At 46.4% G+C, this 27,342-nt stretch overlaps 1 protein-coding gene across 10 annotated transcripts in view; it reads left to right on the forward strand.

Moving 5' to 3' along the window:
• LOC142557006 (uncharacterized) overlaps window positions 1–27,342 on the forward strand; it is a 304,338-nt gene that overhangs the window by 163,551 nt on the left and 113,445 nt on the right. For 8 of the 10 annotated variants that reach the window (XM_075668534.1, XM_075668535.1, XM_075668536.1 and 5 more), the window contains exons 2-3: window positions 2,039–2,133; window positions 12,843–12,906. The exons of 1 other annotated variant lie outside the window; for it this stretch is intronic. In XM_075668534.1, coding sequence (XP_075524649.1) covers window positions 2,039–2,133; window positions 12,843–12,906 — 159 coding nt within the window. Of the gene's footprint in view, window positions 1–2,038; window positions 2,134–12,842; window positions 12,907–27,342 lie in introns of those variants that run through there. One more of the 10 variants, XM_075668528.1, reaches the window with a different exon arrangement.

Genomic DNA, 27,342 nt, shown 5'->3' on the forward strand with positions numbered 1-27,342 from the left:
CTAGACTTATTTTCCGTGCAGTTGCTTCTTTCTCCCCGGGGTTATGTTGCAGTCGCCGACACAACGTCACGTGAACGATATCACAGAAGGCTAACGAGTTGGAACGACTTAAGCTAAGAAGCCCGTGGCAGCTGTGCGAACAATAATAGAATACATCCCAACAGACCTGCATCAACCCCAGCTCACAGCCTCAGAAAAATATTGCAGAAACTCAGCATTGTCTACTAATGAGTAGTCATTCTTCTGCTCGGCTGACTTGATTTTTCTTAGTTTTGCTTACTTTCTTATTCAGGTTTATGTCCGTAGACCCATTACTCTTCCGGAGGCAAAGAATTCTCACGCTTTAGTAGATATTTTCTCGCTGCATCAGACCCCTTTAATCCAATCGTACCAATTGAGCCGGAACGCCGGGCACGAGAGCCCCAAGAGGGAGCAGAGTGGTCAAAAGGTAACATCAGCTGCCGCAGTAGCACGTGAGGCCTCGCGTTAGGGGAGAATGCATTCTCGCGAAGCCACGTCACCGTCGCTGTTGCTCTCGCAAGTCTGGTAAGCACGCGCCTTCTCCGCACAAGATCTCGCCTGCGTTCACACTGCGCCTTGCTAAAGCCGCACGAAAACGCGCTCGCTTGTCCACGAGGGACCACTCAGAGGCGTTCAATTAGACATTAAGCCACCCGAAAAAGTTTGCCCACACTGAAATTTCAAGTTGGGCCACCGCTAAATTAAACTAAATTCACATCTATATCCAAGTCGGCCTACCCCCAAATTTCAGTTGGGCCACCCTTCACTCCAATCTACAAGTTGATTCAACCAAAATTTAAGCAGGCGCACATGCTCAGATACGGTTAGGTAGAACCACCCACAAGCATCAGTTGGCCCACCCACACATTTTAGGTTAGCCTACACACGGAATTCGTTCTGTCCCATCTTCAAATTTCAAGTTGACCTTCCCCAAAGTTTTAGTTGGCCCATCCGTATCCATGCATTACGCATGCATTTATCTTTATGGGTATCTTAATTATTTTACTTTTTGCTTCGAATTGTTGCTTATCGATTAATGCTACCAATCATCTACATTTACACTATCATATCGATTTAGTTAACTTCGAAATTACGCATTTTCGCGCTGACACAAGGCATTACACTCACGTCAGAGTGCTGGCGAGCTCGTCAAAGAAGTCTTTCGGATTGAAATGCTTACGTTATGATAACACAAGATTCACATCGTCGTCATGACCTCGAATAGGCATCCTGAATATGGTAGGGAACGCACACAAGCAGAAGCACGGCGAAAGATAGCATGCACGCGAAATGACCATTACCTAATATACACCGGCTGACCCCAACAGGTTACGAGCGTGGTTGAAGAACTAATCGCCGCATTCCCAAGGGCTGAGCACACTACGGAAGCGAATTGGTTATTACTCTCGTTATCAAAACATGCGACAAGACATTCTTCGTCACAGACTAGAAATCCACTTTCTGATTATGAGGCACGCCATAGTGGGGGACTCCAGAAATTTCGACCATCTGGGGTTCTTCAATGTGCACTTAAATTAAGTACACGGGTGTTTTCGCATTTCGCCCCGATCAATATGCGGCCACCATGGCCGAGATACGATTCCGCGACCTCGTGCTCAGCAGCCCAACATCATAGCCAGTGAGCAACCACCGGGGGGTACCTCAGGTAGATTGTCTTTTGCTCTAGAGAAAAACTTGAATGCCCACGAAAGTTAGTTGTTCACTTCGACTAGTGCGTCTAGATTTCGTAGCATGTGGCGGATCATGTGACCTGTGTCGCTAATCGCGGCACAGCGCTACGCAAGAACTAAGGCTTTAGGTTACGGATTGTAAGCGTTAATAAATATTCATGTCAAAGAACTGCGTCTTTACACGACTCTCTTACATGTCTTTTTTACATGACATGGAGAGTGTGGACTGTTTTAGCTTCATTTGCATTAACCGAAAAGCGCTGCTGTATTTTGGTTCCATCCAGGAATAAGTATGTTCACCGTTAATGGTGTTACTTGCATTTCAGAGTGTAGCAGCCAAGTTGAAGATGGTTAATGTAATGGGTCTACTCGCGACGTCTGATGTAAACACAACGCTGGATACTATACCATCGATACCAGGGTAAGTTCCTGTCAAGAAGCTGTAGTGCGGCCGTCATGATGTAGTTATGGTGTAGTGATGTAGATGTAGTTAAAGGAGTAGAGATGAATATTGTCGCTTTGTAGTGGAGGAAAAGAAATAAGCAATGACCAAACTGATTTACGAATTTAGGTATTTACGAAGCGGATCTGTGTGCAGCGAAATAAGTACCACTCAGCACAATGACAGCACCGAGCACACTCGTCGATCGTCCAAAACATATTGGGCCGAGCAGGCGCGTAATCAGTGGCGCAGGCTCATGTTTAAAAGATACACAATTATTCTCGACGTGCACTTAATATGATTACCCAAGACTCGGCGATGCAATAAACAAGATAGAACCCGTGATTAACTACAAGAAACTTAAGATACTGAAAAAGCGCTTCTTACGCTGGGCGATTTGCTAGCCGCTACATGTCTCTCACAGCAAAAATTAACAAAAGTGCGTAACATTAAAGATGTAGTGGCAGCAAACACTATTCCCCAGCAGTGAAGTTCAATATGGTCACGTTGTAGTGGCGGAAAAGTAAGACAATGTCCAAACTAATTTACCAATTTAGATACTTATTAGGCGGATCTGTGTATACCGAAATAATTACCACTGAGCACAATGACAGCACCGAGAACACTCGTCAATCGTCGCAAATATGTGCGCCGAGCAGGCGCGTAATCAGTGGTGCAGGCTTAGATTTTACAAAGTAAAAAGTATTCTTGTCGTGCACCAAATATGAAAACCGAAAACTCGAGGATGCTCTCAAAATAGAAGACGCGATAAAATTCAAGAAACTTAGAAGATACTGAAAAAGCGCATCTTGCGCTGGGCGATTTGTTAGCCGATACATGTCTGTCACAGAGAAAATTTGATATTTTCTCTGTGCCAGCTTAAATATGTATTCCCCAGCAGTGAAGTTCAGTATTGTCCCTTTGTAGTGGCAGGAAAGCAAGAAGCAATGTCCAAACTGATTTACCAATTTAGGTATTTATTTGACGAATCGTTGCGCTGCGAAATAAGTACCACTCAGCACAAAGACAGCACCGAGCACACTCGTAGACCGTCGAAACTGTGTGGGCCGAACAGGCGCGTATTAACTGGTGCTGGCTTAGGCTTTACAAAGTAAACAAGTATTCTTGTCGTGCACTTAATATGATTACCCAACATACGGCGAGGCTATAAACAAGATAGAACCAGCGATAAAATACAAAAAACTTAGGATGCTGAAAAAGCGCTTCTTGCGCAAGGGGATTTGTTAGCCGCTACATGTCATTCACCGCGAAAAATAACAAAAGTGCGCCACGTTAAAGATGTAGTTGATGCGAACGCTTTTCGCTAGCGGTGAAGTTCAATACTGTGACTTTCTAGTGATGGAAAAGAAAGAAGCAATGTGCAAACTGATTTACGAATTTAGGTATTTATTTGGCGGATCTGTGTACAGCGAAATAAGTACCACTCAGCAGAATGACAGTACCAAGTACACTCGTAGATCGTCGAAAATATCTGCACCAAGCAGGAGCGTAATAACTGGTGCTGGCTTAGGTTTTACAAAGTAAACAAGTATTCTTGTCGTGCACCTAGTATGATTACGGAAAACTCCGCGATGCTATAAACAAGATAGAAGAGGCGATAAACTTCAAGAAACTTAAGATACTGAAAAAGCGCGACTTGCGCTAGGCGATTTTTTAGCCGGTACATGTCAGTCACAGCGAAAGTCAACAAAAGGGCGCCACATTATGTAGTTGCCGCAAACACTTTTCCCCAACTGTGAAGTTCAATATTGTCACCTTGTAGTGGCTGACACCACGTACCCGAGCTCACGAGGGTTCGACCCTCCCGCGTGTAGACGTGCGCGGCTTAGTCATGTCCGGGAAAAGGGGGATCCTGGGGGTTGAGCCGATGCCGGGCGTTCGGACCGTTAAGCCCCCTCCCCCCGTGGAGGCAACACACCTCTTTGGCCTCTGCTTCACGTAGACGCACCCCCCCCCCCCCCCGGACTGACCCACCCGGGGAAAATCGGCAGTCGCCTTTTCCTGTTCGCCTCTTCAACCTTTTTCTTTCCTATTTCCTCTCTTTTACTGTCCTTTCATCTCTTCTCTTTCGTCACTTCCGAATTTTCTAGGGTTGCTAGGGTTAACGTTGTGTATGTGCCCTCCATTGGGTATAATATATTAGGTTATAGTGGCAATTTACGGTTGGCACCTGCAGCCTTACGCTTTAAGTGCTGCAGCGTCCCCAAGTTGGGCTCCGTAGTGGGTGGCAGCCATTGCCGCCGAAAAGAAAAGAAAGTACTATGGGAACACCCGTATTTCCCCACATACTTCATCGTCACCCTCAAAAGAGGGGTAGCACCGATGACCTATCCGAAATACCATGTTGTGCACAGCGAGAACTCCGAAAAACAGGTCAGATCCATTTCCCCTTTCATAGTTGCAAAATCTTTAACCGAAGCCATAGGGTCAGGTTATAAGGTAACGAAAATGGCTAGCGGGGACCTTCTTCTGGAGATCTCTCAGAAACATCAGTACGAGATGCTTGGCAGTCTTGTGACACTTGGTAACATACCAATTTCTGTTACACAACACCAAACAATGAATAGCTCACGGGGAGTCGTGTCAGAGGCAGACCTCCAAGTGTTGACAGAAGCTTAACTCCTGGAAGGGTAGAAAGAAGAAAATGTCACTAATGTAAAACGTATTTTACTTAGACGAGACAACAAGGAAACCTCCACTAAGCATCTTGTCCTGACATTTGCATATAGCGTACGGCCAGAAACTATCGAAACAGGATACATCAGGTTAAATGTTCCACCATATATCCCCAACCCTAGACGGTGTTTCCAATGTCAGAGGTTCGGCCATGGCTCGCAGAGCTGCCGTGGTCAAATAACTTGAGCAAAGTGTGGAGTCCAGGGCAACCCCTCCGACAACTGCACTGGCGCAACTCACTGTGTGAGCTGCAGTGATCATCCAGCCTACTCCCTCTCCTGTCCGAACTGGAAGAATGAAAAATAATTGCCCTCAAGTCAGAGAAGACATTTCGTTTAAGGAATCCCGTAAGAGGTGCTCACTTTTCCACAGCACACCTTATGCTTATGCGGCGCGTCGGGGGGCAGCATCGAAGCGGCCATTGCCAAGTGCCCAGCCCGCATGCAGCGAACCTTTGGCTCCTGCGCCCAGAGTGGAAGTAGGTAAGCCTACTCCATCTAACCAGCAAACAGGCCAGGCTACCCTTGGGCTGCCGGCCCAACAAGACTTATCTGCGGCAACTTGCGCTACACGCAGCGATCCCGCAGGACCGATATCGGCCCTGAAGGTAGGCGCAGCGAAGGCTGACTCAACCTCCCCGGGCCCTTCCAGCGCAGGCAACAGCCGGCGCAGCCAAATCCCACAGAGAGCCCCATCAACCTCCGGGATGGTGGGCGCAGGGGTCTTGCCTTCCGAGGAAAACTTCCCGCTCGCAAGAGCGCGTGTCTGGCGCCTCAGAAGAGGCAGTGGATACACCTATCCTCACGGCGCTCGAAGCGCCTAAGGATTGGTGAGGCTCCCTCAAACGCTCCAGAAAGGGCGAAACCCCGTTACAGGGCCTCGAAAGAGCTCTGTAAACACAGTTTTGTATACACAGCACCAATTTACATTAAATATGGATACACAAGTCATTCAATGGAGCGTCAGAGGTCTTCTTAGAAACCTTGATGATGTTCAAGAACTCATCCACGAACACAATCCAAAAGTGCTGTGTTTCCAGGAAACACACTTAAAATCCAAACACACAAACTTTCTCCGAAAGTATGTTACGTTTCGCACAGATTGCGATGATGCTGTCGCATCATCGGGCGGTATTGCAATTGTAATTCCAAAAAGCACAGCGTGTCAGCGTTTACAGCTATGAACGGCCCTTGAAGCAGTGGCGGTTCGAGTTGTTCTGCTTAACAAAATTGCTCGCTTTACATACCCCCACATTACAAATTAAACAAACATGAATTTCAGTCCTTTATAGATGAACTGCCTGAACCTTATGTTTTTCTTGGTGATTTCAATGCACACAGCTACCTGTGGTGGGGCGACCCTCGCGTAGATGCGCGAGGACGTGTGGAAATGTGTTGAAAATAAATCCTATCTTCCGCGTGAAAATCGGCAACGTATTATCGCGACCTTTTATACAAGAGTATAAAAGTTGCACAGCCTTTATCGTTAAGATGAACACACTTCGTGCTCCTCTACCACCGGCCATTTTTTATTCCGTCTACGTGGACGATTTACAAATAGGCTACAAATCGTGCAACCTTACAGAGTGCGAAAGACAGGTACAGCAGGGCTTAAACAAGGTGTCCCAGTGGGCAGACCAAAATGAATTATATCAACCCCCAAAAAGCTCTTGTGTTCTCTTTACAAGAAAGAGAGGCCTGGTCCCTGATCTTTGTGTAGTACTGGATGGACAAATTCAACAAAGAGCAGAAATGTCTAGGTGTTGTACTTGACTCCAGGCTTACTTTCATTCCTCACATAAAATATCCTAAAGAACAATGTCTTAGAACAATGAACCTACGTAAAACCCTATCCCACAAAACGTGGGTTAGCGACAGACAGTGTTTATTGAATATTTACAGGAGCCTAGTTCGGTCACGACTGGACTATGGTGGCGTGGTTTATCACTCTGCCGCTCCGAGCGCACTAAAGATGTTAGACCCCGTCCACCAGCTGGGTATCCGCTTGGCCGCTGGCGCCTTTAGAACAAGCCCTCACGAAAGTCTATACGTAGAGTCACATGAGTGGTCACTCAATTTGCACGGAACATACATAAGCTTCACCTATTTTCTCAAAGTGCGCTCTAATAAAGAACATCCGTGTTTCCCAACAGTAAACGACTTGACCTGCAAAACACCTTTTCGTAATAGACCCTCCATGAGACTTCCTTTGTCACTCCGTGCAAGAGAACTTAGCGAAGAAATGGATGTGCCAGTTCTCGAACATCGCCCAATGCCTCCAGCTAAGCCATTACCGCCCTCGGATTTGCAGGTGATAGACTGTGACGTGTCCTTTGTAGAGGTCACAAAGCACGCATCTGACCTGAAATCGCTATGCGTTTCCGTGAAATTCAATCGAAGTACTCGTGCTCAGAATTCTACACAGACGCGTCAAAATAACATTCTGGCGTATCTTTTGCTGCTGTTGGTCCCTCATGTTCTGAATCTGACGTATTGAATCCCTTAACAAGAATCTTCACTGCAGTAGCCTATGCATTACTGTCTGCAGTAAAACATAAATTAAAGCTCGACAGAGCAATCGTATTTACAGACTCGTTGTCTTGTAATAGCGTTAATTTCTTTACAAAAGCATACAAATCTAGTTTTCATTGAACCCTACTCTCTCTTATGATATATTTATCTATCACATAAACATGTAGTAATATGCTGGGTGGCTGGCCATAGAGGCATCGAGGGTAATGTCCTAGCTGATAAAATGGCCACATCACTAACCACCTTTCCTACGACTGCTGTCCCTGTCAGTCTTTCTTACGAAAGAAGTTGCGACAACACTGGCAACGGAATACAGAAATAAATAATAAATTGCATGTTATAAAGCCACAGTTATGTTTTTAGCCCTCCCCAACAAAATCGCGGCGAACAGATGTCCTATTCTGTCGTCTCAGAATAGAACACACATTTGGTACCCATAATTTTCTATTCGCCGGAAATGACCCTCCAACCTGTGGTAGATGCGGGGAGAGGCTGACCGTGCTCCACGTCCTCTTGGAGTGTCGCAAAGCCGAATCTGAATCATTGTCCTCTTACGTATCAATATTCAGTCCCTCTCCACCCAGCTATGTTCCTTGGTAAATAACCCGTTTTTAACACCAAAACAGTGCTAAATTATATAAATGATGTTGTCCTACATTTTATGAGTCCATTAAATTCGTAGCGCATCCTCTTTCCAGACGATGCCGCTGTGATAGTTGATTTGTTTAGCGAATGCCTCAAGGCCCTTGTGTCTCAAGGGCTCTAACGAGGCAGTGGTGATCTAGTGAATTGCAGCATCTATTTCCGTCATTATTTCCGTTGCACCTTAATGTTCACAGTACCACGTCATTTTCCATCGCTATAATCTTATTACACGTACATTTTGCGCACTTTACAGCGACTATTCTAAGGCCCCGTTATCACCACGTCACATAAACTTCATAGAACCCATCACTCACCGCGAAATTACTAACACTTGCGTGGCGCTCTTTGGCCATACCTGGCCCTTGCGCCAATAAAAACCACACATTCATTCATACCTTGTAGTCGCGGGAAAGAAAGCAATGTGCAAACTGATTTACGAATTTAGGTATTTATTTGGCGAATCTGTGTACAGCGAAATAAGTTCCACTCAGCACAATGAAAGCAGCGAGCACTCGTCGATCGTCGAAAACATGCTCGACCGAGCAGGCGCGTAATAACTGGTGCTTAGGCTATACAAAGTAAACAAGTATTCTTGTCGTGCACCTAATAGGTTGCCGAAAACTGGGCGATACTATAATAAAGATAGAAGAAGCGATAAAATTCTTAACCGCTACATGTCTGTCACAGCGAAAATTAACAAAAGTGCGCCACCTTAGAAATGTAGTTGCTCGAAACTCTCTTCCCCTGCAGTAAAGTTCAATATGGTCACCTTGTAGTGGCGGAAAAGAAAGAAGCAATGTCAAAACTGATTTACGAATATAGGTACTTATTTGGCGAATCTGCGCCCTGCGAAATAAGTACCACTCAACACAATGACGGCACCGAGCACACTCGTCGATTGTCGAAAACATGTTGGGCCGAGGAGGCGCGTAATAACTGGCGCTCGCTTAGGTTTTAGAAATATAATATTCTCTCCGTGCAATTTATGATTACCCAAGACTCGGCGATGCTATAAAAAGATAGAACCAGCGATAAAATTCGAGAAACTTAAGATACTGACTGATAAAGCGCGTCTTGCGCTGGGCAATTTGTTAGCCGTTACATGTCTGTCACAGCGGAAATTCGCAAAAGTGCGCCACCTTAAAGATGTAGTTGCCACAAAAATGTTTCCCCAACCGTGAAGTTCAATATTGTCACCTTGTAGTGGCAAGTGCGTTTTGTAGTGCCGGAAACCGCACAAAGGAACTGATTATCGCACTAGTTTATCGGTAATGGTGCCCGTTGTAGATATGCATAAAACGGTGCACAGGAGTCTCGCGGGAGCTTGGTATACTAAATGATGCGGTTTACGGTTCAGATATTGGTAAGTGGATACTGATACGAATTTAGGTATTTCATTGGCGAATCAGTGTACAGCTAAATAAGTACCACTCAGCTCAATGACAGCACCGAGTATATTCGTCGATCGTCGAAAATGTGGGCCGAGCAGGCGCGTAATAACTGGTGCTGGCTTAGGTTTTACAAAATAAACAAGTATTCTTGTCGTGCACCTAATATGATTACCGAAAACTCGGCGATGCTACAAAGAAGATAGAAGAAGCGATAAAATTCAACAAACTTAAGATACTGAAGAAGCGCGTCTTGCGCTGGGCGATTTGTTAGTCGCTACATGTCGGTCACCGCGAAAGAATAACAAAAGTGCCCCACGTTAATGATAGAGATACTGCAAACGCCCTTCAGCAGTAGGGAAGTTCAATATCGTCACATTGTGGCGCTGAAATCAAGGAAGCAATATCAGAACTGATTTACAAATTAAGGTATTTATTTGGCGGATCTGTACCCAGCGAAATAAAAACAAGTCTGCAAAATCACTGCACCGAGCACACTAATCGATCGTCGAAAATATGTTGGGCCGAGCAGGCGCGTAATAACTGGTGCTGGCTTAGGCTTTAGAAATACACAACTATTTTCTTCGTGTACTTTATATGATTACCCAAGACTCGGCGATACTATAGTAAGCTAGAACCAGCGATAAAATTCAAGAAACTTGAGATGCTGAAAAAGCGCATCTTGCGCAGGGGGCTTTGTTAGCCGCTACATGTCGGACACGGGGAAAGATAACAAAATCGCGGCCAACTGTAGCTACCAACTGTAGCTGGAATATTGTTTTGCGAACTCTTTTGTTATAAAGTGATCAACAGATGTTGCTACTTGTGCTACTGCTGCGATAACATCTCTTCGGACACGGTATTCCGCATGCTGCGTATCTAGACGTGCAACTTTTCCATAGTGTAAATGTCAATTTGTATTTGCAGTTGACCTTAATAGAGAGTATAAGAGCGGGTTTTAAGATTAATATATAGAAGACAAAGATAATGATAAATAGCCTGGCAACGGAACAAATGTTCAGGGTAACCAGTTAGGCTCTAGAGTCTGTGAAGAAGTATGTTTACCTAGGTCAATTACTCACGTTAGAACCTTACCATGAGAACGAAATTTACAGCAGAATAAAAATAGACATGAGCGCGTTCGGCAGACATTGTCAGATTTTGACTGGAAGCTTACTATTTTAATTAAAAAGAAATGTGTATGATCAATGCATTTTACGGTGCTGACGTATAAGGTAGAAACTTGGAGACTGGCCAAGAAGCTCAAAAATCACGTTAAGGACCGTGCAAGGAGCAATGAACGGGGAATGTTAGGCATAATGGTAAGAGACAGGAAGTGAGTGGCATGGATAATAGAGCAAACAGGGATAGCCAATGTTCTAATTGACATGAGGAGAAAGAAATGAAGCTGGGCACGTCAGGTAACGCGTATGTAATATAACCGGTGGACCATTAGGTTTTCAGTATGGGTGCTAAGAGAAGGTAACCACAGTCGAGGGCAGAAGTCTGAGTAAAGGACGACGTGGTTGAGGCACTTCTGCGTCCGAATATTTCGGTATTAGAAGTTCCCTTGACATGCATGGTCAATTGGCGACCACCCTGAAAAAGCAGCGAATTGGTGCGGTTAGAATCGATTATATCGTGAACCTGATATGTCCCAAGAATGCGCAACACTTTGTTCTTATGAACGCAGCTAGTTACCTGGCCTATACCCTTCCTATAGAGAATCTGATAATTTGTTTGCAGTTGTTATTTAGCCTGTTTGCTTGAATAGCTTGTTTACCTTGATGCAGAAGATGTAAGCGCTTGAAAAATTGAGAAACCTTGGCTGGTCTAAAGGGCAACCAGCGCATGGGCGCTGCGGCGCAGTAGCGAGTATAACCTACTGCAAAAGCTTTAAAACGGCCGAGGGAGCATCGCGTGGTCCTCTTTGGTATAGCGGTACTTTCGATGCCCGATCTTGTGCCCGGCGGTTTGCGCGCGAAATGTAGCCGCGGACGGCACTTCACTAGTGCTTTCTGTCGAAAGACGTCCTCCGATCTGGATCAAGCTCGAACAAATATTTTCCCGGTTCCACCGTAGCGAAAGCGCAGCTAACTTTACGTTGTTACGTTCGATTCGCCGAGCATTTCGCAAAAAAAAAGTGGCCTGCAATATTTCAGCACATCTGAAATGTAGGGAAATGCGTTTTCATAAAGTAATTTTACACCCAACCAAACCTTAGCAACAAGTTAAATTTTAAGATAATAAGATATTAGCCATTGTGGCCTAAAGAAGGAAAGCATGAACACTAACGGTAAAATAATGCTAAAGAAAAGTTCGTCGAGTTAGCAGACTCAATGAGTCTGCAGCAACTTTAGTATTTATTGGTCTAGTGTACGTTTTGTAGAATCAGCACTCCGTGCTTTCAGTGCCGGAAACCGCACAAAGGAACTGATTATCGTACTAGTTTATCGGTAATGGTGCCCGTTGTAGATATGCATAAAACGGTGCACAGGAGTCTCGCGGGAGCTTGGTATACTAAATTACGCGGTTTACCGTTCAGACATTGGTAAGTGGACGGTGAAGGACGCCGTAGTAGAGGGATTATTTCAGCATCTTGGGCAGGCAGGGGGGAGGGGGTCGTTGCACCCAGAGTTGCGTACACAGCTGTTCGTACATTACCGCTCTATCGGAATGCGCACGCCGTTCCTGGTAATCAACCCCATGACGAAACTCTGATTCTACAAAGTTCGAATACGGTTCCAGTCACACAAGTAACGTTACGTTAATGTTACAGCGAAATTGTTTATGACTAGGTTCTGGCGGATCTCCTCTCCGTGGACACACATCAACAATTTTTCATACGTGGACCGATCTCGAAGACAGTGCTGTGTGCCGACCCACGCTGGAAGTGACGGTGGAAGTGAAGCAGACGTTAAGAACTAACCATACGTGGGCCGATCCCGAAGATCCAAGCCGAGCCGCAGCGGAGGTGAAGCAGGCGTTAAGCACTCTCCATACGTGGGCCTATCCCGAAGATAGTGCAAATACCGGGACAATCCGAGGCGGAGATGGCGCCAAATATCATGTTAGGCAATCAAACGCCCTCTCTTCAGTCACCAACAACGAATACACACGCTCGCGTGCTTAACATTTGGACGTCTATGATGGCCGGCCTCAACGCAAGCTGGCTGCAGCTGGCAAAACGATACGCGGAGAGGGAGGGCGTGAGCCCCGTGTGACATCGTCCGCCTCCGGCAGGGGAAAGATGCACTGGCATCGGCGGAGAAACTTCGCGTGAGGCTGTCCAATTGCTTAGCTGTGGTATGTCGCAGAATTCTCGATAGATTCTCGCATATCTAGCGCGCGAAAGAAAAAAGTAAACGTACAAGTTTTTGCACTTGTGCGCCTAAATAGATTTACTGATACAATCTTTTACTTACAGTCTCGAAGCGCTTGTCGTCACTTCAGAATGTGAAGGAGAAACCTGGAAGGAACCAAAAACACTCGTAAGTACGACGCTCTATATGTGAGTGTGGACGTTCGTTATTCGCCGCCTGTCGATAGCACCCGGTATATTTGGATGGTGGCCACATTGTATAAAAATGGGCAGTTGAATCAGAATCGGTCACAACGAATTATATTATGCAACTTTCTTGCGGAATAAGACTAACTTTCATCGATTGTAAGGAGTTCCTAGTTCATAACCTATTTCTCGGGAATGCAGATTACTCTGATATATATTGTGCATATATATTGTGCATGAACATACAGGTTGTGCCACAACTTGAGCCAACGTTCTAAAAATGAAAGGCACTCCGGACGCGAGTTGAACCAAATGCATAATTAACTTTTAAGTATGGACGGCCATATCATATTCTGTGAGTTTTCTTCGGATTTGGCTCTATGTGCATCAAGTGGGCATAGAAGGCGCGCAGCTGAGTTTTTCAACGCTGGCGTTCATGTACGCGTCCGAGCTAAATCATGATTGTGCATGCATATGAACCTCTAAGACAGACTGGAACTCTTACGAAGAAACGACATAAGTCTTCACCCGTGGCCGTGGACATTGAAACAGAGATTCAGTGAGTTTTCTTCGGACCCACATGCACGTGTTCGTAGTGGGGGTCTTCAGCCCCCACACTACTAACACTTGTATGTGGATCCGAAAAAACTTCATCCGTACCAGGTGTAGCTGCACCAGTTGCTGGAGCCTCGCGATTTCGAAATCGAAATGACCTTGCAAACTGGATTATAATGAAGACCTGAAAAGGACCCAGGCTTTGTAAACAGAATACTGTGGACCGACGAAGCTACCTTCTCACTTAATGACCAAGGGAAAATACACAACGCTCACTATAGGAGCGTTGAAAACCCCCACTGGGTTTTCAAGACACATCACAAATATATCAGTAGACGGTTGATGTGTTGTTTGGAATTTACGGTGGCACTATCATTGGCCCCGTATTTTTTGATAACACACTCACACACAGGCGAAAGATACGTCAATGACATCTTTGATGGAATGCTTGAGGATTTGTTTTTGCGAAGTTCCATTGCCTAGGATCAAGGATATTTGGTATCAGCATCATGGTGGTCGCCAGAGATACCTCCCTTCGATTTCTTTCTCTGGGGCTACGTCAAGGATCAAGTATACCGGACACAACCACAACACCATAGAACCTACAAGAAAAAGACAAGTCTGCAGCTCCATCCCTGATCCCTGAAGAACAGATCAGATAATATGCCTCTGAGATGCCAAATGTGCATTGTAGCAGATGGTGACATCTTCGAACACGCATTATAATCAAAGGGCGCTTTTTGGATTGAAGGTCACTGGAAAATAATTCCGGCCCTAACGCCGCCTCCCCATCGAAGCCCATTACACTCCGTCGGCAGGCTGCCAGCTCTCCCATTTAAAGCATCAAAAAATAAAGCTATATTCTTGTTCTCTTTGGTCTCCAGATACCCATGTTACACGGGCGACTTTAACCGCGTTTAAGGTAACGGCGGTCATCGCTAAATGCGGTTAGCACGGCTACACGGCAAGCGAAACTGCGGTAAGGTCGCTAGCCGCGGTTGACCGCCAACCGAGCTTGGCAAACTAGGTTTAGTGTACCCGACGTTTCGGAAATGGGCAAAATGGCGGAGGGTACTTCTCCCGAGTGCAGCGCTGGCGCTTCCCAGATATCTTTCAAAAAGCGTATCATTTGGCCTGATGCGACAACTGAGGCACTGATACGCATTTATGAAGATAATCTGGCCGATCTGCGCTCAAGTAGTCCAAACGTGTTTCTGTGCGTCTCACTTTCTTGTCCAATTTGATGGCGCTGTTTTAAACTTATAACTTCAGCATATTTAACATGTACTTTTTGCGATAATTGCGCAATGTGAAATCGCAGTGTACATACATTCACACATAAAAGCACTGCCTTTTTTTCCTTCTTAATTATTTTTTTGTAAATGCAAGCGTATAATTCCAAAGCGCATTGGCATAAAGTTGTACTCCTTTAATTATGTAACCAATGTTTGTTAGTTGACGTTCATTAAGATATCTTTAAACTTTTCGTTCAGTGGACCTAATTTTATTTGATAATTACTCATCCGTGATCCTTAATTCTGAGTTTTTATATAGTTTTATGCCCACCACGCATGCTCACAACTGAGCAGGAGTATGGAAAATAAATAGCCTACACGTGCGAAACAGTCTTACACGTTAAAACTCTCAAATATGACAATTGTTTCGCTAAAAAATAACATCTTTATACCACTGTAAACAAATGTCGAAGCAAAATTATAGAAAATTAAGCCTGTAGACAAGAGATCACGCGACGCGTCATAAGACCATTTATCGTGATCGGAATAGCCCATGCAAACCTGGCGGACTACGGTTCGCGTTAACACGGTTAAGCTGCCCGTGTAACAAGGGTATTAAACACTTATCGCTTCGGCACCACTCAGCCAGCAGCACGTATTTGCGCCTTCATGCGATAAAAGCCGCATGCCCAGATTCCTACACAAGACATAAAGCCCTGTCACGGCCCAGTCTCGCTGCTGCAGCCGATTTTGTTCATATTTCGTGGGCTTTCTTTGGAACGCGAAAGACAACGCAAGACAAATCGTATTGGAAACAATTTACTGGGAGGTTTCTCAAGGTGATCTACAACTACAAGTTAACGGCAAAATAAAAAACAGCCTGACTAACTCTAGGCCGGCGCCAACATTATGCATTCGATTCAACTCGCATCTGGAGGGCCTTTTATATTTAAATCTTTGGCTGAAGTTGTGTGGGACAACCTGTATTTTTAGCATGAATTACGGCCTATGCCTCAATTCATGCTAAAATTCCCTTGCTATATATAGCTTTACGCGCTAAAACCACAATCTGACTAGGAGCTAAACCATAGTGAGGCACTCCGGTTAATTTCGAGTGCCTGGGGCTCATTAACGTACGCCGAACACACGGCCTTTTTGCACTTCGCGCCCATCATTATGCGGCCTCCGCGGCGGGGACTGGATATCATATCTTCGTGCTTAGCAGCGCAATACGTAATTCAGGCTATGCTCGTACCCTAAATAGCTTTTAAAGACACGAGCACAGAAGTTACAAACGTAACAGACGGTGTGTGTAGGAATCCAAGTGAGCATAAGCTCTCATATGGAGATGAAAAATTTGCACGAGGCATTGCTTACAGTGTAAAACAATGCGAAAAAACATGTTTAGTAGAGAATAGGAAAGAAATTATCTTTTTGTGATAAGCAAGCAGTTCCAGTTTACAGTGCAATCAATATGCAAGCAATATAAAAAGTAGAATTGTTGCAATCAGAAAAGTCAGTTGTCATGTTGAGGAGTGTTGGTGCACAAAAAAATTCGATAACTTCAGGTGTTGCAGGTACCGGTAAGAGACCGAGTTATATAGAGACTTATTCTGATTAAAAGCTTTCGCATGACAAGAAAACACTAAGTCTGATTACTGTGGCCCTTCAAATATTTGCGCAGATACACATTGGAGCAGAACAGGGGGGGGGATGAATATTGTCGTAAAGAAGCGTTGTGCGTATTTACTTCGTAATGCCATTCCTCTCCCTAACACGGTTGACCCTCCAATTCAGCGCGGGCAGTGGTGTTCCTCGCTAAATTTTGCCATAAGCGTGTCAACTCAAACGCTTCTTCCACTTAGAGTGGGCACTTCATATTGGAAAAGTGGCACGTAAAAAAAGAAACATGAACATTTCGAGCACCGCTTGTTCTTTTACGCAGTGCAAGGCGATGTTAGTAACTCGAACTTAGCCTGGATATATGTATTGCGGGTATAGGTATATCCATAATTCATAGACACAAAATATAAGCACGCATTTATATATATTTGCTTAGACCGGCATATAGTAGCTTTACTTTGGCAAACGTGCGGCTGCATACGTGGAATACGGATTTTTATCCCGGTGCTTTTATTGTGGTATGAGAAAATATTCGTGCATGTATGGAAAGTCTTTCTGCACGCACCGACGACTGTAACGATGTAACGATGTATGTGTATCTGCCTGGAAGGTGGCCACAGGAAATAGTATTGCGAAGCAAGCCGACGTTCTGTGCATTGCAAATGCATCCTTGTACTCTGGGGGAGCCAGCTGCTACCACAGATAATTCACTGTTCCATAGGAATCAATGAACTTGACCAGCCCTGTCTACCAGGCAGAGCTGGTCATTCGAGCAAGTGGCTGAAGAGAGGCCTTCCCCGAGGAAAAGAAAAGGTACGGAACAGGCTCTACCACCATGGGTTTGGGATAGATACAAATACCGTGGAAAAGATCAGCCCGGGGCGCTCGGCAGGTGGTACATTGTGAATTGTCGAAAGCAAGGCAAAATAAATGCGCCAGATAGGGAGAAATAAATTCCTTGGTCTGCATCTGGCACCACATTGAACTCTGATGGAGGGTAAGGGAATGGTGAGGGTGAGGTAAATCTCGTCTAATTTTCCTGTAGCAGGTAGCAATCTGGTGGTAGGTGTAGACCCCCGCTGGTGCTTTTTCTATGCGGTTGGGTGCGTGGTCCAACGTCCGTCTGCCGTCATGGCAGCAGTCATGACCGTTCTTTCGAGCTGACCGACCGCGGCGTCGACACAGAGGGCGTCTTCGCGATTCTGATAACGCCGGGTGTAGTAATCAGCCCGCGCCTAAATTCGGACCGGATAGCGGTGCGAATTTGTTTCGTGGAGACAGTTTGAATTTGATGTTATTCGCGGGCCTTACAGGAATGGGGAACCACGGCTCTTTATTGGGAATTGCGCAGCTTGGTTCACCCCCTAGAGTTCGGAGTAGGTTTCACCCCCGTGGAAATTCGGGAAAGGCGCAGGAGTTGATTACTCCTCTCTACCTGTGATGTCTTGGACGGTATTTTTGGGACCAGTCGGTCGGAGGCCGGTAGTGCTGGTGCGCACCTGTAGCCCCAGTGCGGTCTTAATCGCCCGCCTGATTAGACTATTAGCCTGATCCATTTGTTTTTGAGTAAGGTGGTGATACGGGAGGTTGTAGGCGAGGCGACTGACCACCAAAGCATTAATCATTCGCCTGGCATGCTTTTCAGACAGACTGTTCGCGCGACGCAATCCGGTGAACTAGTCTTGAAATTTGCTTTATTTGCTTATCGAAGAGGTTCAGCGTAGAACCGGCGTCTAGGTTAGATTAGATGCGCTGACCAAGTATCCTTATTTTATGTGCGTTAGGGACTGGTTGATCGTGTACGAACAGGTACATGCTTGGGTCGCACTTGTCAGGTGCAATCTTGAGCAATTCGAACTTTTCTGGCGAGCAGAAGAGTCCCATTATACTAATTTGCAGTTGTATGGCCCTGATAGCTGTCTGTAGGACGTCCCCAATAGAGCTTTGTGACACCCAGTGTCATATCATCCGCATAGAAAGAGTGGTGCAAGTTAGGTATACCTGCGAGCTCTCTGGCAAGTGGTGGTGATAATAATGTTGATAGGACTGCTTTCTGTGGTGTGCCCCTGTTTGGGAGGGCAAAAGTGGTGGATATGAGTGAACCTAATCTAATCTCGGCAGTGCGATTTTCCAAAAAAGCTTTGAGGTCTTACGACCGCAACCTGTGGTTCCAGCGGTCCTAGAATATGTTCGTGTCCCACGTTGTGAAAGGCCTTTTATATGTCTAATGCTAGGATGGTTCTGCTGTGGGCCGTCCGTCGTTTGGGATACAATAGGGTATCCTTAATATGCAGAAAGAGATCCTGTCCCGATAGGTTGAGGTGAAAGCCAAACTCGGGGAAGAAATGCTTAGCTTCTCCATGCGGTTTTACTCGCCCGACAATCAAGTGCTCAAAAAGATTGCCTGCACAACTCGTGAGCGAGATAGTTCGACAATTTTGAGGCAGTAAGGATTTACTGTTTCGAAATAAGATTATTCTGGGCGTGTTTCCAATCGACGGACAGGGTGCCATTTCGCCAGTGTTCGTTAAACAGATCTGTGAGATCCTGCAATGATGCTATCTAAATTTCGGAGGACTTCGTACATTATCCGGCCAGGCCCTAGTGCGGTGTTCCTGGTAATATATGCAAGGGCCTTTTTCACCTCCGGGAGTGTGACATCTTCATCCAAATTTTAGTGCGGATCAGGCTGCGTTGAAAGGGTGCGTTCGAATGTGTATATAGGCTGCGGAATATGTAGGTTTTTGGTATGTGCCATAATATCCGCGCCCTTGTGCTCCTGTAAGTAAATCAGCTAATAAGTAGTTGTGTCCGCGTGGGTTTTGGTGGAAATGGGTTCGAGAAGAGCCCTCGGGATTTTCCAGGCACATTTTGTGCCCAGCGTTTGTTTGAGTGTGCTGCAAAAGTTAGCCCTGTTTGTTTCAGCAAGCTCGTGGCATATTATGCAGCCTGACTGCCGTGATACGAAGATTAAGTCATTTGGCGCCATCTTTTGAAGAGGCTTCCACGAGCCTCCATAGATGGAGGAAGTGTGGGGGTTTACTTGGAGGGCATTCTTGGTTGGCGTTCTTAGACTTTCTGCCAGCTATGTCGATAGCGTGTTGTATCTTTTGAGTCTAAGACTCCAAGGTTTGCGGTGTGGTATCCTCTATTTTCTCTCTTACCGCACACAAGAAGCCGCTCAGTGAGTTAACGGTAACAGGAAAATGCGAAGATATCTCCCAAAACGCGTATCTTTCGGCCTGATGCGACAACTGAGGAATTCCGGATCAAGCTACAGAGCAGGTATTCGGCTTTAACTCAGGAAGATGGCCTTAGTGTTGAAGCAATGAACGACAATCTTAAGGGCATCATTAAGAAGTGTGCAACAGAAGTCGGTGGTAACTTCGTTAGACAGGATACCGGTAAGCTATCGCAGGAGATGAAAAATCTGATTAAGAAACGCCAAAGTATGAAAGCCTCTAACTCTACAGCTAGAATTGAACTGGCAGAATTTATAGGTTAATCAACAACCGTAACATAGCTGACATAAAGAAGCATAAGGTATAAGGAGTATGCACTCAGGAACGGAAGAAGCCTAAAAGCAGTGAAGAAGAAACTACGAGTAGGCAAGGATCAGATGCATGCGTTAAGAGACAAAGCCTGCAATATTATTACTGAGTGGTTCTACAAAGATTTATACAGTACAAGTGACACCCACGACGATAATGCAAAAGGAAATAGTCTAGAGGAATTTGGCATACAACAAGTAACGCCTGAATAACGAAAGAAAGTCTTGGGAGCTATGCAAAGGGGGACGGCAGCTGGTGAGGATCAGGTAACAGCACATTTCTTGAAGGATGGTAGGCAGATTGTTCTAGAAAAACTGTTCACCGTGTATACGCCATGCCTCATGACCTCGAGCATACCGGAATCTAGGAAGAACGACAACATAATCTAATCCATAAGAAAGGGACGCCAAATACTTAAAAAATTAAAGACCGATCAGCTTAGTGTCCTTGCCTACAAAATATTTACTATGGTAAATGCAAATATAATCAGGAACACCGTCGACTTCTGTCAAACGACCAGGCAGGAATTCGTAAAGGCTACTCAAAAATAGACGATATTCACACTATCAATCACGTCATAGGGAAATGTGCGGAATATAACCAACCCTTATCTATAGCTTTCATTGATTACGACGAAGCGTTTTATTCAGTCGAAGCCTCAGTAGTCATGCAGGAATCACGGGATCGGGGCGTAGACGAGCCTTATTTAAAAAATGCTTATAGATATATATAGCGGCTCCCCAGCCACCGTAGCAACAGAATCCGAATAAAGAAGGGCGTCAGGCAGGGTGATACGAACTCTCCATTCCTATTCAGTGTGTTTTCAGGAGGCATTTATAGACCTGGATTAGTAAGAATTGGAGGTAAGAGGTAACGGAGAATACCTTAGTAATTTGAGTTTAGCTGATGGTATTGCCTTGCTTAGTAACTCCGGGGGTCACTTGCAATCCACGCTCACTGATCTGGACAGGCAAAGCAGAAGGGTAGGTCTAAAAATTAATCTGCTGGAAATTAAAGTAATGGTTACCACTCTCGGACGAGAACTGCAATTAACGATAGGTAACAGGGCGCTGTATGTGGTAAGGGAATCTACTTAGGGAAGATATCTACTACTATCTACTTAGCGCAGATAGTGACCGCGGATCCGCATCATGAGGCTGAAATAATCAGAATAATACATATGTGCTGGGTGCGCTTGGCAGGCATTCTCAGATAAAGAACAGCAGGTTGCAATTATCTCTCAAGAGAAAAGTGTATAACAGCTTTCTTACCAGTATTGACCTACGGGCCAGAAAGCTGGAGGCTTATGAAAATGGTTCTGCTTAAACTGAGGACGACACAACGAGCTATGGAAAGAATAATGGGTGTAACGTTGAGGGGGGGGCAAGAAGAGAGCAGATTCGGTGAGGGTAGAAACACGAGTCAATGACATCTTAGTTGAAATCAAGAAAAAGAAATGGGCATGGGCAGGGCATGTAATAGGAGGGAAGATAACCGATGGTCATTAAGGATTACCGACTGGATTCCAAGACAAGGGAAGCGTAGCAGGAGTTGGTAGAAAGTTAGGTGGGAGGATGAGTTTGCAGGGACAACATGGCCGCAATTAGCACATGATCAGGATAGTTGGAGAAGTATGGGAGAGGCTTTGCAGTGGGTGTAGCCAGACTGTGATGATGATGATCCGCCACGGCTATGCACGTGCGGAGTGTCAACGAGGGGCTAAACCTTGGGCTGAAATTCTTTGGAAAATTGCGTTAGGACTGTTTGAATCATCGTGGATCACTTGGATCAAGTGCTCTGTATAAGGTTGCGGGTTGTTAAAGTCGCGCACTATGATTTGATGTCAGTAACGTGTTTGAGGAAGAAAAAGAATTTCCGGTGACCTTGTGCCCTTATCTTTAAGGGGACTGTATATTTGGCTAGCCACAATCGTTTTCTCCATGTGGGGTTGGAGGGATCATCTCGAGAGTGGTGTACTGGGTTCCTCCTTCTGAAGAAACCTCCGTAGGGGTTCGGTCTATGAAGGGGAGGGTTTTATTAATAAGAATAGCGGTAAGTGATGTTACGAATGCCACGTCTATCCCTGCAAGCATAGAGACACGGACCCTGTTTCTTGCAGGCCACTATATCTGGCGGGTTCTTGCGGCAAATTGGGCGAGTATGTTTATGATGTGTCTGCAATTCCGTTGGGTGGAGGAGGTAAGCCCGCTCTACCCAAGTTCTGTCGCTTATAGGAATTGGCTATAGTGAGGCGTTAAGGCGGTCCAAATTCCCGTTGTGTGCTGGTCACCTCTTCCGCGGGCTGGGGTGTCAGCGGCGGCTGCAGGTTTGGGTTGCTTATGCTTAAGGTTTGTTGCGGGTCTGTTGCGGATTGTTTATGCTCACCAACTGTGTTTTAGCGGCCTGGAGGTTGTCGTTTACAAATTTAAGAAATATTTGGGTTAGGCTTTGTGTGAATAATGGGGTTTGGAAATATTGTGCACAGATCTGTTTTAAGATGACTGGTGCATGAAACAGCGCTGGATGGGTATTGAGGAGGCCTGCTTAACGGGCGACTTCTCGGTGTCGGCCAGGGGTTGCTGCCGTTCTTGCAGCTGTCGGTATAAAGGCGCCATCCGGTTGCCAAACCAGATGACATCTTGGGCCCCCCTCCTCCCGCCAAGCCAGGTGCACGGGTGGGCTCTCGTGGGAGGAATACTGGCCACATGGACTCGCTTCTGGTGGCACATTGCGCAGGAGGGCGTGGCGGGTGGTTACCTAGTGGTGTCGCAGGTGTCGCAGGAGGTACTCGGGGTTAAATATGGGCTTCTTTTCATGGTATGCTAGTTTCGGTTATTCAGGTCGGGTGGTGCTGTGCGGTCCTTGGTTGTAGACATTCTTTAGGGATGTCGTCTGGTTGTTGGTTTTTCATCAATACCTCGGTATCCCTCCTCAGTGTATGATGTGCGCCAGCACCCATAGGGACCCAATACGACTACACGAAATAGTCTTAACCAACATTCCAACATCGACTTAAGTTGTCCGGTTCATCAGAGGGGCCCGGGTCCCCTCTGATGAACCGGACAACCCAAGTCGATGTTGGGATGTTGGTTAAGCATGCCGCTGTTCCAGCACTGCCGTCCTTGTGGGTACGGGCAGATGCCATGTCGATGTCCTGTTCGGAGACAGCAATGGCATACTTCGGTGACTGGGCGGAAAGGTCTGCATCGAAATTCCGCGCTTTGAAATTATACGTAGCTGGGAATTCGCCTGCCCTCGAATGTGTAGAGGCATGCTCAGTTCTTTCCGAAAGGTCGGGCTTGAATTATGTTAATAGGTGACCGTATCATTCATACAGACTTCCTCGGTAGGTACAGGTAGGGTGCCTGTGATTATACCCTTGCAAGACTTGTCCGGGGAAGCCACATTCGCCAGGTTCAGGGTTCGGGGTGCTCACCAGGGCGATTTTCTACTCCTCGTATGCGCGCCTCCGGAGTCAGGGAGGCCCGGATTGCGGTTTGTATCGCGGCTCACAGCTACAAAACCGCTTCTTGTTGTAGTGATATACCTGCTCTTATTCGGGAAACAACTTGTGGTGCTCTGCGGGGAGACGCGGCAGCGAGGACAGCCGAGTCAATGCGGTAGACTAGACCGCGCAATTTCTGGAGGTGAAGCTGCACTCTCGATCTTGACCCAAAAATCCCCAACTGCCCTTACGTAACCAGAACATTCTTGAAACACACGTCGACGGCATCCCTGCCAGAGCTATGGTTTATGGTGGGACGCACATCTCTGTCATGAGTGCAAGTTTTCGCCGCTGCATGAAGATCCTTGCACTTCTCACAAGCCGATTCGTTCATGTCGATGATGGTGCGATGGTCGGTGTTGGGATGTGCCTAGCTCGGATTACCGTTGCTCCTCACCAGGCGGTTATTTTTACGGTCCTTGCGCAGCGCCTTCTCTCTTTCTGCCAATTCCACTCTGACTACTCCACCGGCATCTTAGCTGCCTTTAGCTGCCTCGCCTCTGTTAAACCAGTGCCTAATATCCTTCGTCTCGCTTACATTGCATCGATTATCTTCACCTACCATCTAAAAGCGTGACACACTATCATCTTCGCCAGCTCTTCCAGGTGAGGATGACTACGTCCTGCTCACGCACGGTATCGCTGAACCCTACATGGTCCTGAGCGTTAAGCCTGATTCACATGCAAGCGATTGAGCAAATGGAGCGAACAGTGGCGCGGCGCTGCGAAGCCTTTGGCGAGGTTTTGTTTCACATGCACTGTCGCCGCGCGTTTTCCACCGCCGCGAATAGCAATGCTGCTTGCAAAAACACGGGACTTTCAGCCAGTTTTGGTAGACCAACATAAGCATTGCTTCGTCCCTGCCTCTTAAATATTTATTTTATAAATACATATCCTGCGCTTAGCAATTAGCAATTCGTTGAAAAGCTCTCTTAGCATGTTGCCCGTACCACGTGTAGCAAGTAAATAAACATCGTCCTATGCGCAGGCTTTCCCGCACTAGTCTTCCACTGGTCACGTGGCGAGGCGGGCCGTTCGGAAACGGTGCTGCCGCTCTGCCACCGCGATGAAATTCCAACTTGCCCGAACCTCGCCACTCCCGCCGGTAGTGCCGCCGCCGCCGCTCGAAACAGATTTCTGCGGCGCGGCGGCGGGATTCGCGAGCATTTTCGCTTGCACGTGAAAGAGGCTTTACAGCAAACAGAGCCTGTCTTCCACTTGTAAATTTCGGCTTCATTAAGCGAGTACTTCCAAAGAGGCTTTTTTCGTAGACCACCCTTACTCTCTACATGCAATACATGTCCTGAGAAGGAAATTCGCAACATGTTCGTCAATGACCTTCCGCCTCAGACGTTTTCTCAAGGCGTATCTAGACATTTTCGACTTCGGTAATGAGCCTTAGAGCCAGGTGAGTGGTGTCGCACATCGCATAAACAAACGCGATCCCAGCTTTCTTCGCCTATGCCCCTATCTAGTGTCGGCGTCTGAGCAAAGCGTCATCCAGCAGGAAGTTAACAAGATACTTGTGAAAGACAGTACCGAGCCATCCTACAGTCCCTAGGCGTTCCCTGTAGTTTTAGGGTTCGTGTGGACTATCGGTATCTCAACATTACGAAGGCTCTTACCCGCTACCTCTAATTGATGGTGCCCTTGATTGTCTGCATGGTGCTCCTCGCTTCGCTTCTATCGACTTTGAATCTGGATGTCGTAGATTGCTGTGTGCCTCATGGACCGAGAGAAAACGGTTTTTGTAACTCCTGATGGGCTTTAGCAGTTCAAGGTCATGCCTCTCAGTCTGTGTAATGCCACTGGCACATTCTAGTGAGCTATTAACTGATTCATGGGTTCAAGTGGTGCACATGGTTCTATTATTTAGACGATGTAATTGTGTTATCGCCTACGTTTGGTACTCGCCTCGAAGGTCTCTCGGCAGTTGTTAGCGTGTTCCGCCGTGCCAGACTTCAGCAGAATTCATTGATGTGTCGTTTTGCATATTGCTGCACTATCATCCTAGGCCATATTGTGGACGCTGCCGGCGTGCAACGTGACTGAGAAAAGATTCGAGCCGTGACATCCCTGTGGCAATCTGCCAAAGATGTGCACACCTTTGTGGGGCTCTGCACACAGATCGTCTTAAACAAGATGCCAATTAGCCAGGGGTCCTGCACAAGGGGCGGCTTTCTCCGATCTAAACACACTCCTGACAACTTGGGCCCACTTCGACCCACCGAAACCGGAATCCGCACCGACGCCCAACGTCAACGTGGAGCGAAGTGCCTAAACGCTTATGCTAGCATGCTGCTGTGCGCATCGGAGCGAAATTACTCAATTACATAACGTGAGTGCCTCGCTCTTGTGTGGGCAGTTGCAAATTTCGCCCTTATCTATTTAGTGGACCGTTTACAGTAGTTTCCGACAGCCATGACCTCTCGTGCCTCGCCTCTTATAAAGACCCTACAGGTAGACTCGTTCGATGGACACAGCGCGTGCAAGAGTACACCTACACGGTCATATACAGGACAGGGAGTCTCAATTGGGGCTTTTCCGTGAGCCGTTCCTTAACGTCGCCGAAGAACAGCGGCGGGTAATAATCGAGCACTTGGAATCCTCTCCTCGCGACGCCTCTGTGCACATGTTCAGCCTGAACGATGGTACCTTACATCGGTCTAACATCCACACTGACTGCGCTCATCTTCTACTTGTACCATCACACTTGTGCTCCACAGTTCTCCGTCAGCTTTACGATGCCTCAACCTCTGGCCACCTTGGTGTTAATCGCACACATGACTGCGTGGGCCGTTGCTTATATTCGGTTGGGCCTAGCCCATTCTATGCGGCGTTTGTAAGCGCCTGGGAGCTTTGTTAACGCCGTAAGTAGCCGACTAAGCTTTCTGCTGGTTACCTTCAGCCCATCGACATCCCATCTGAGCCCTTCTGTGTAGGTTTGGACTTTCTCGGACCTTTTCCTACATGCTATATGTCACTACCGATTACGTGGCGCACTATACAAAAACCCGAAGTCTGATGACCAGCTGTGCTACAGATGCGGCGGACTTCGTGACGTAATTTTAGTATACGGGGTCCCACGTCAATTGCTGACTGACCGAGGCCATACTTTCCTGTGCAAAGCAATCGACGATATCCTATCCTGCGGCTCTACTCGGCACAAGATCACCACGTCATACTATACCCAGACAAACGGGCTCACCGAGCGCTCGAATAGGACACTAAAGGACATGCTTTCGAAGTACGTGTCGGCTGACCACCGTGACTTCGAACTTGCGCTGCCATACGTGGCGTTCGCTATAATTTCTACCACCACTACACTGCTGGATAGTCTGCGTTTATCTTTAATTCGGACGTTGGCGTTGGCAACGACTATTTTCTGGCGATCTACTATTCGTTGCGGCTATTCGTGGCGACTATTCGTTGGCAATTGTCGGCGACAATTCAAAAGAAATACCGAATAAGCGCAGGTTACTCTGGAAGTCTGTGTTGAAAGAAAAAGAACGCTCGCGCGTGCGCTTAAACAGCGACAAGTTTACTCTAGGTAACAATGTCTATGCATGGGATTATTCTAAGGATAGCCGTTTCATGGTATGGAAATTCCCGTAAACAAATTGACACAATGAAAGAATGCACCGACTGATAGTGACTATCGAACCTATACCGTCTTCCAGGAAACAGACTGTCGACCTATAACCGTCAATATTCGAAGCCTCTTGAATAAAGTCGGTGACGTGCTAGGCAGTTATGACCCCCGTCTAGTTATTGTTAAGGAAATGTTGCTGCGACCAGAAATGCAGGGTTGCGAGTTCTTACTTCCAGGTTGTAAGATAGTAGGTAATGATAACGAAACTAGAGGAGCAGGAGTTGCAATTATAGTAGAGTAAAATATTAAATGTGTAAAGATTATTGGCATCCCTCATCACGAGAGCGCATGGTACCAA

The sequence above is a fragment of the Dermacentor variabilis genome, chromosome 9 (genome assembly GCF_050947875.1).
Source record: "Dermacentor variabilis isolate Ectoservices chromosome 9, ASM5094787v1, whole genome shotgun sequence".
NCBI classification, from domain to species: Eukaryota; Metazoa; Arthropoda; class Arachnida; order Ixodida; family Ixodidae; genus Dermacentor; species Dermacentor variabilis.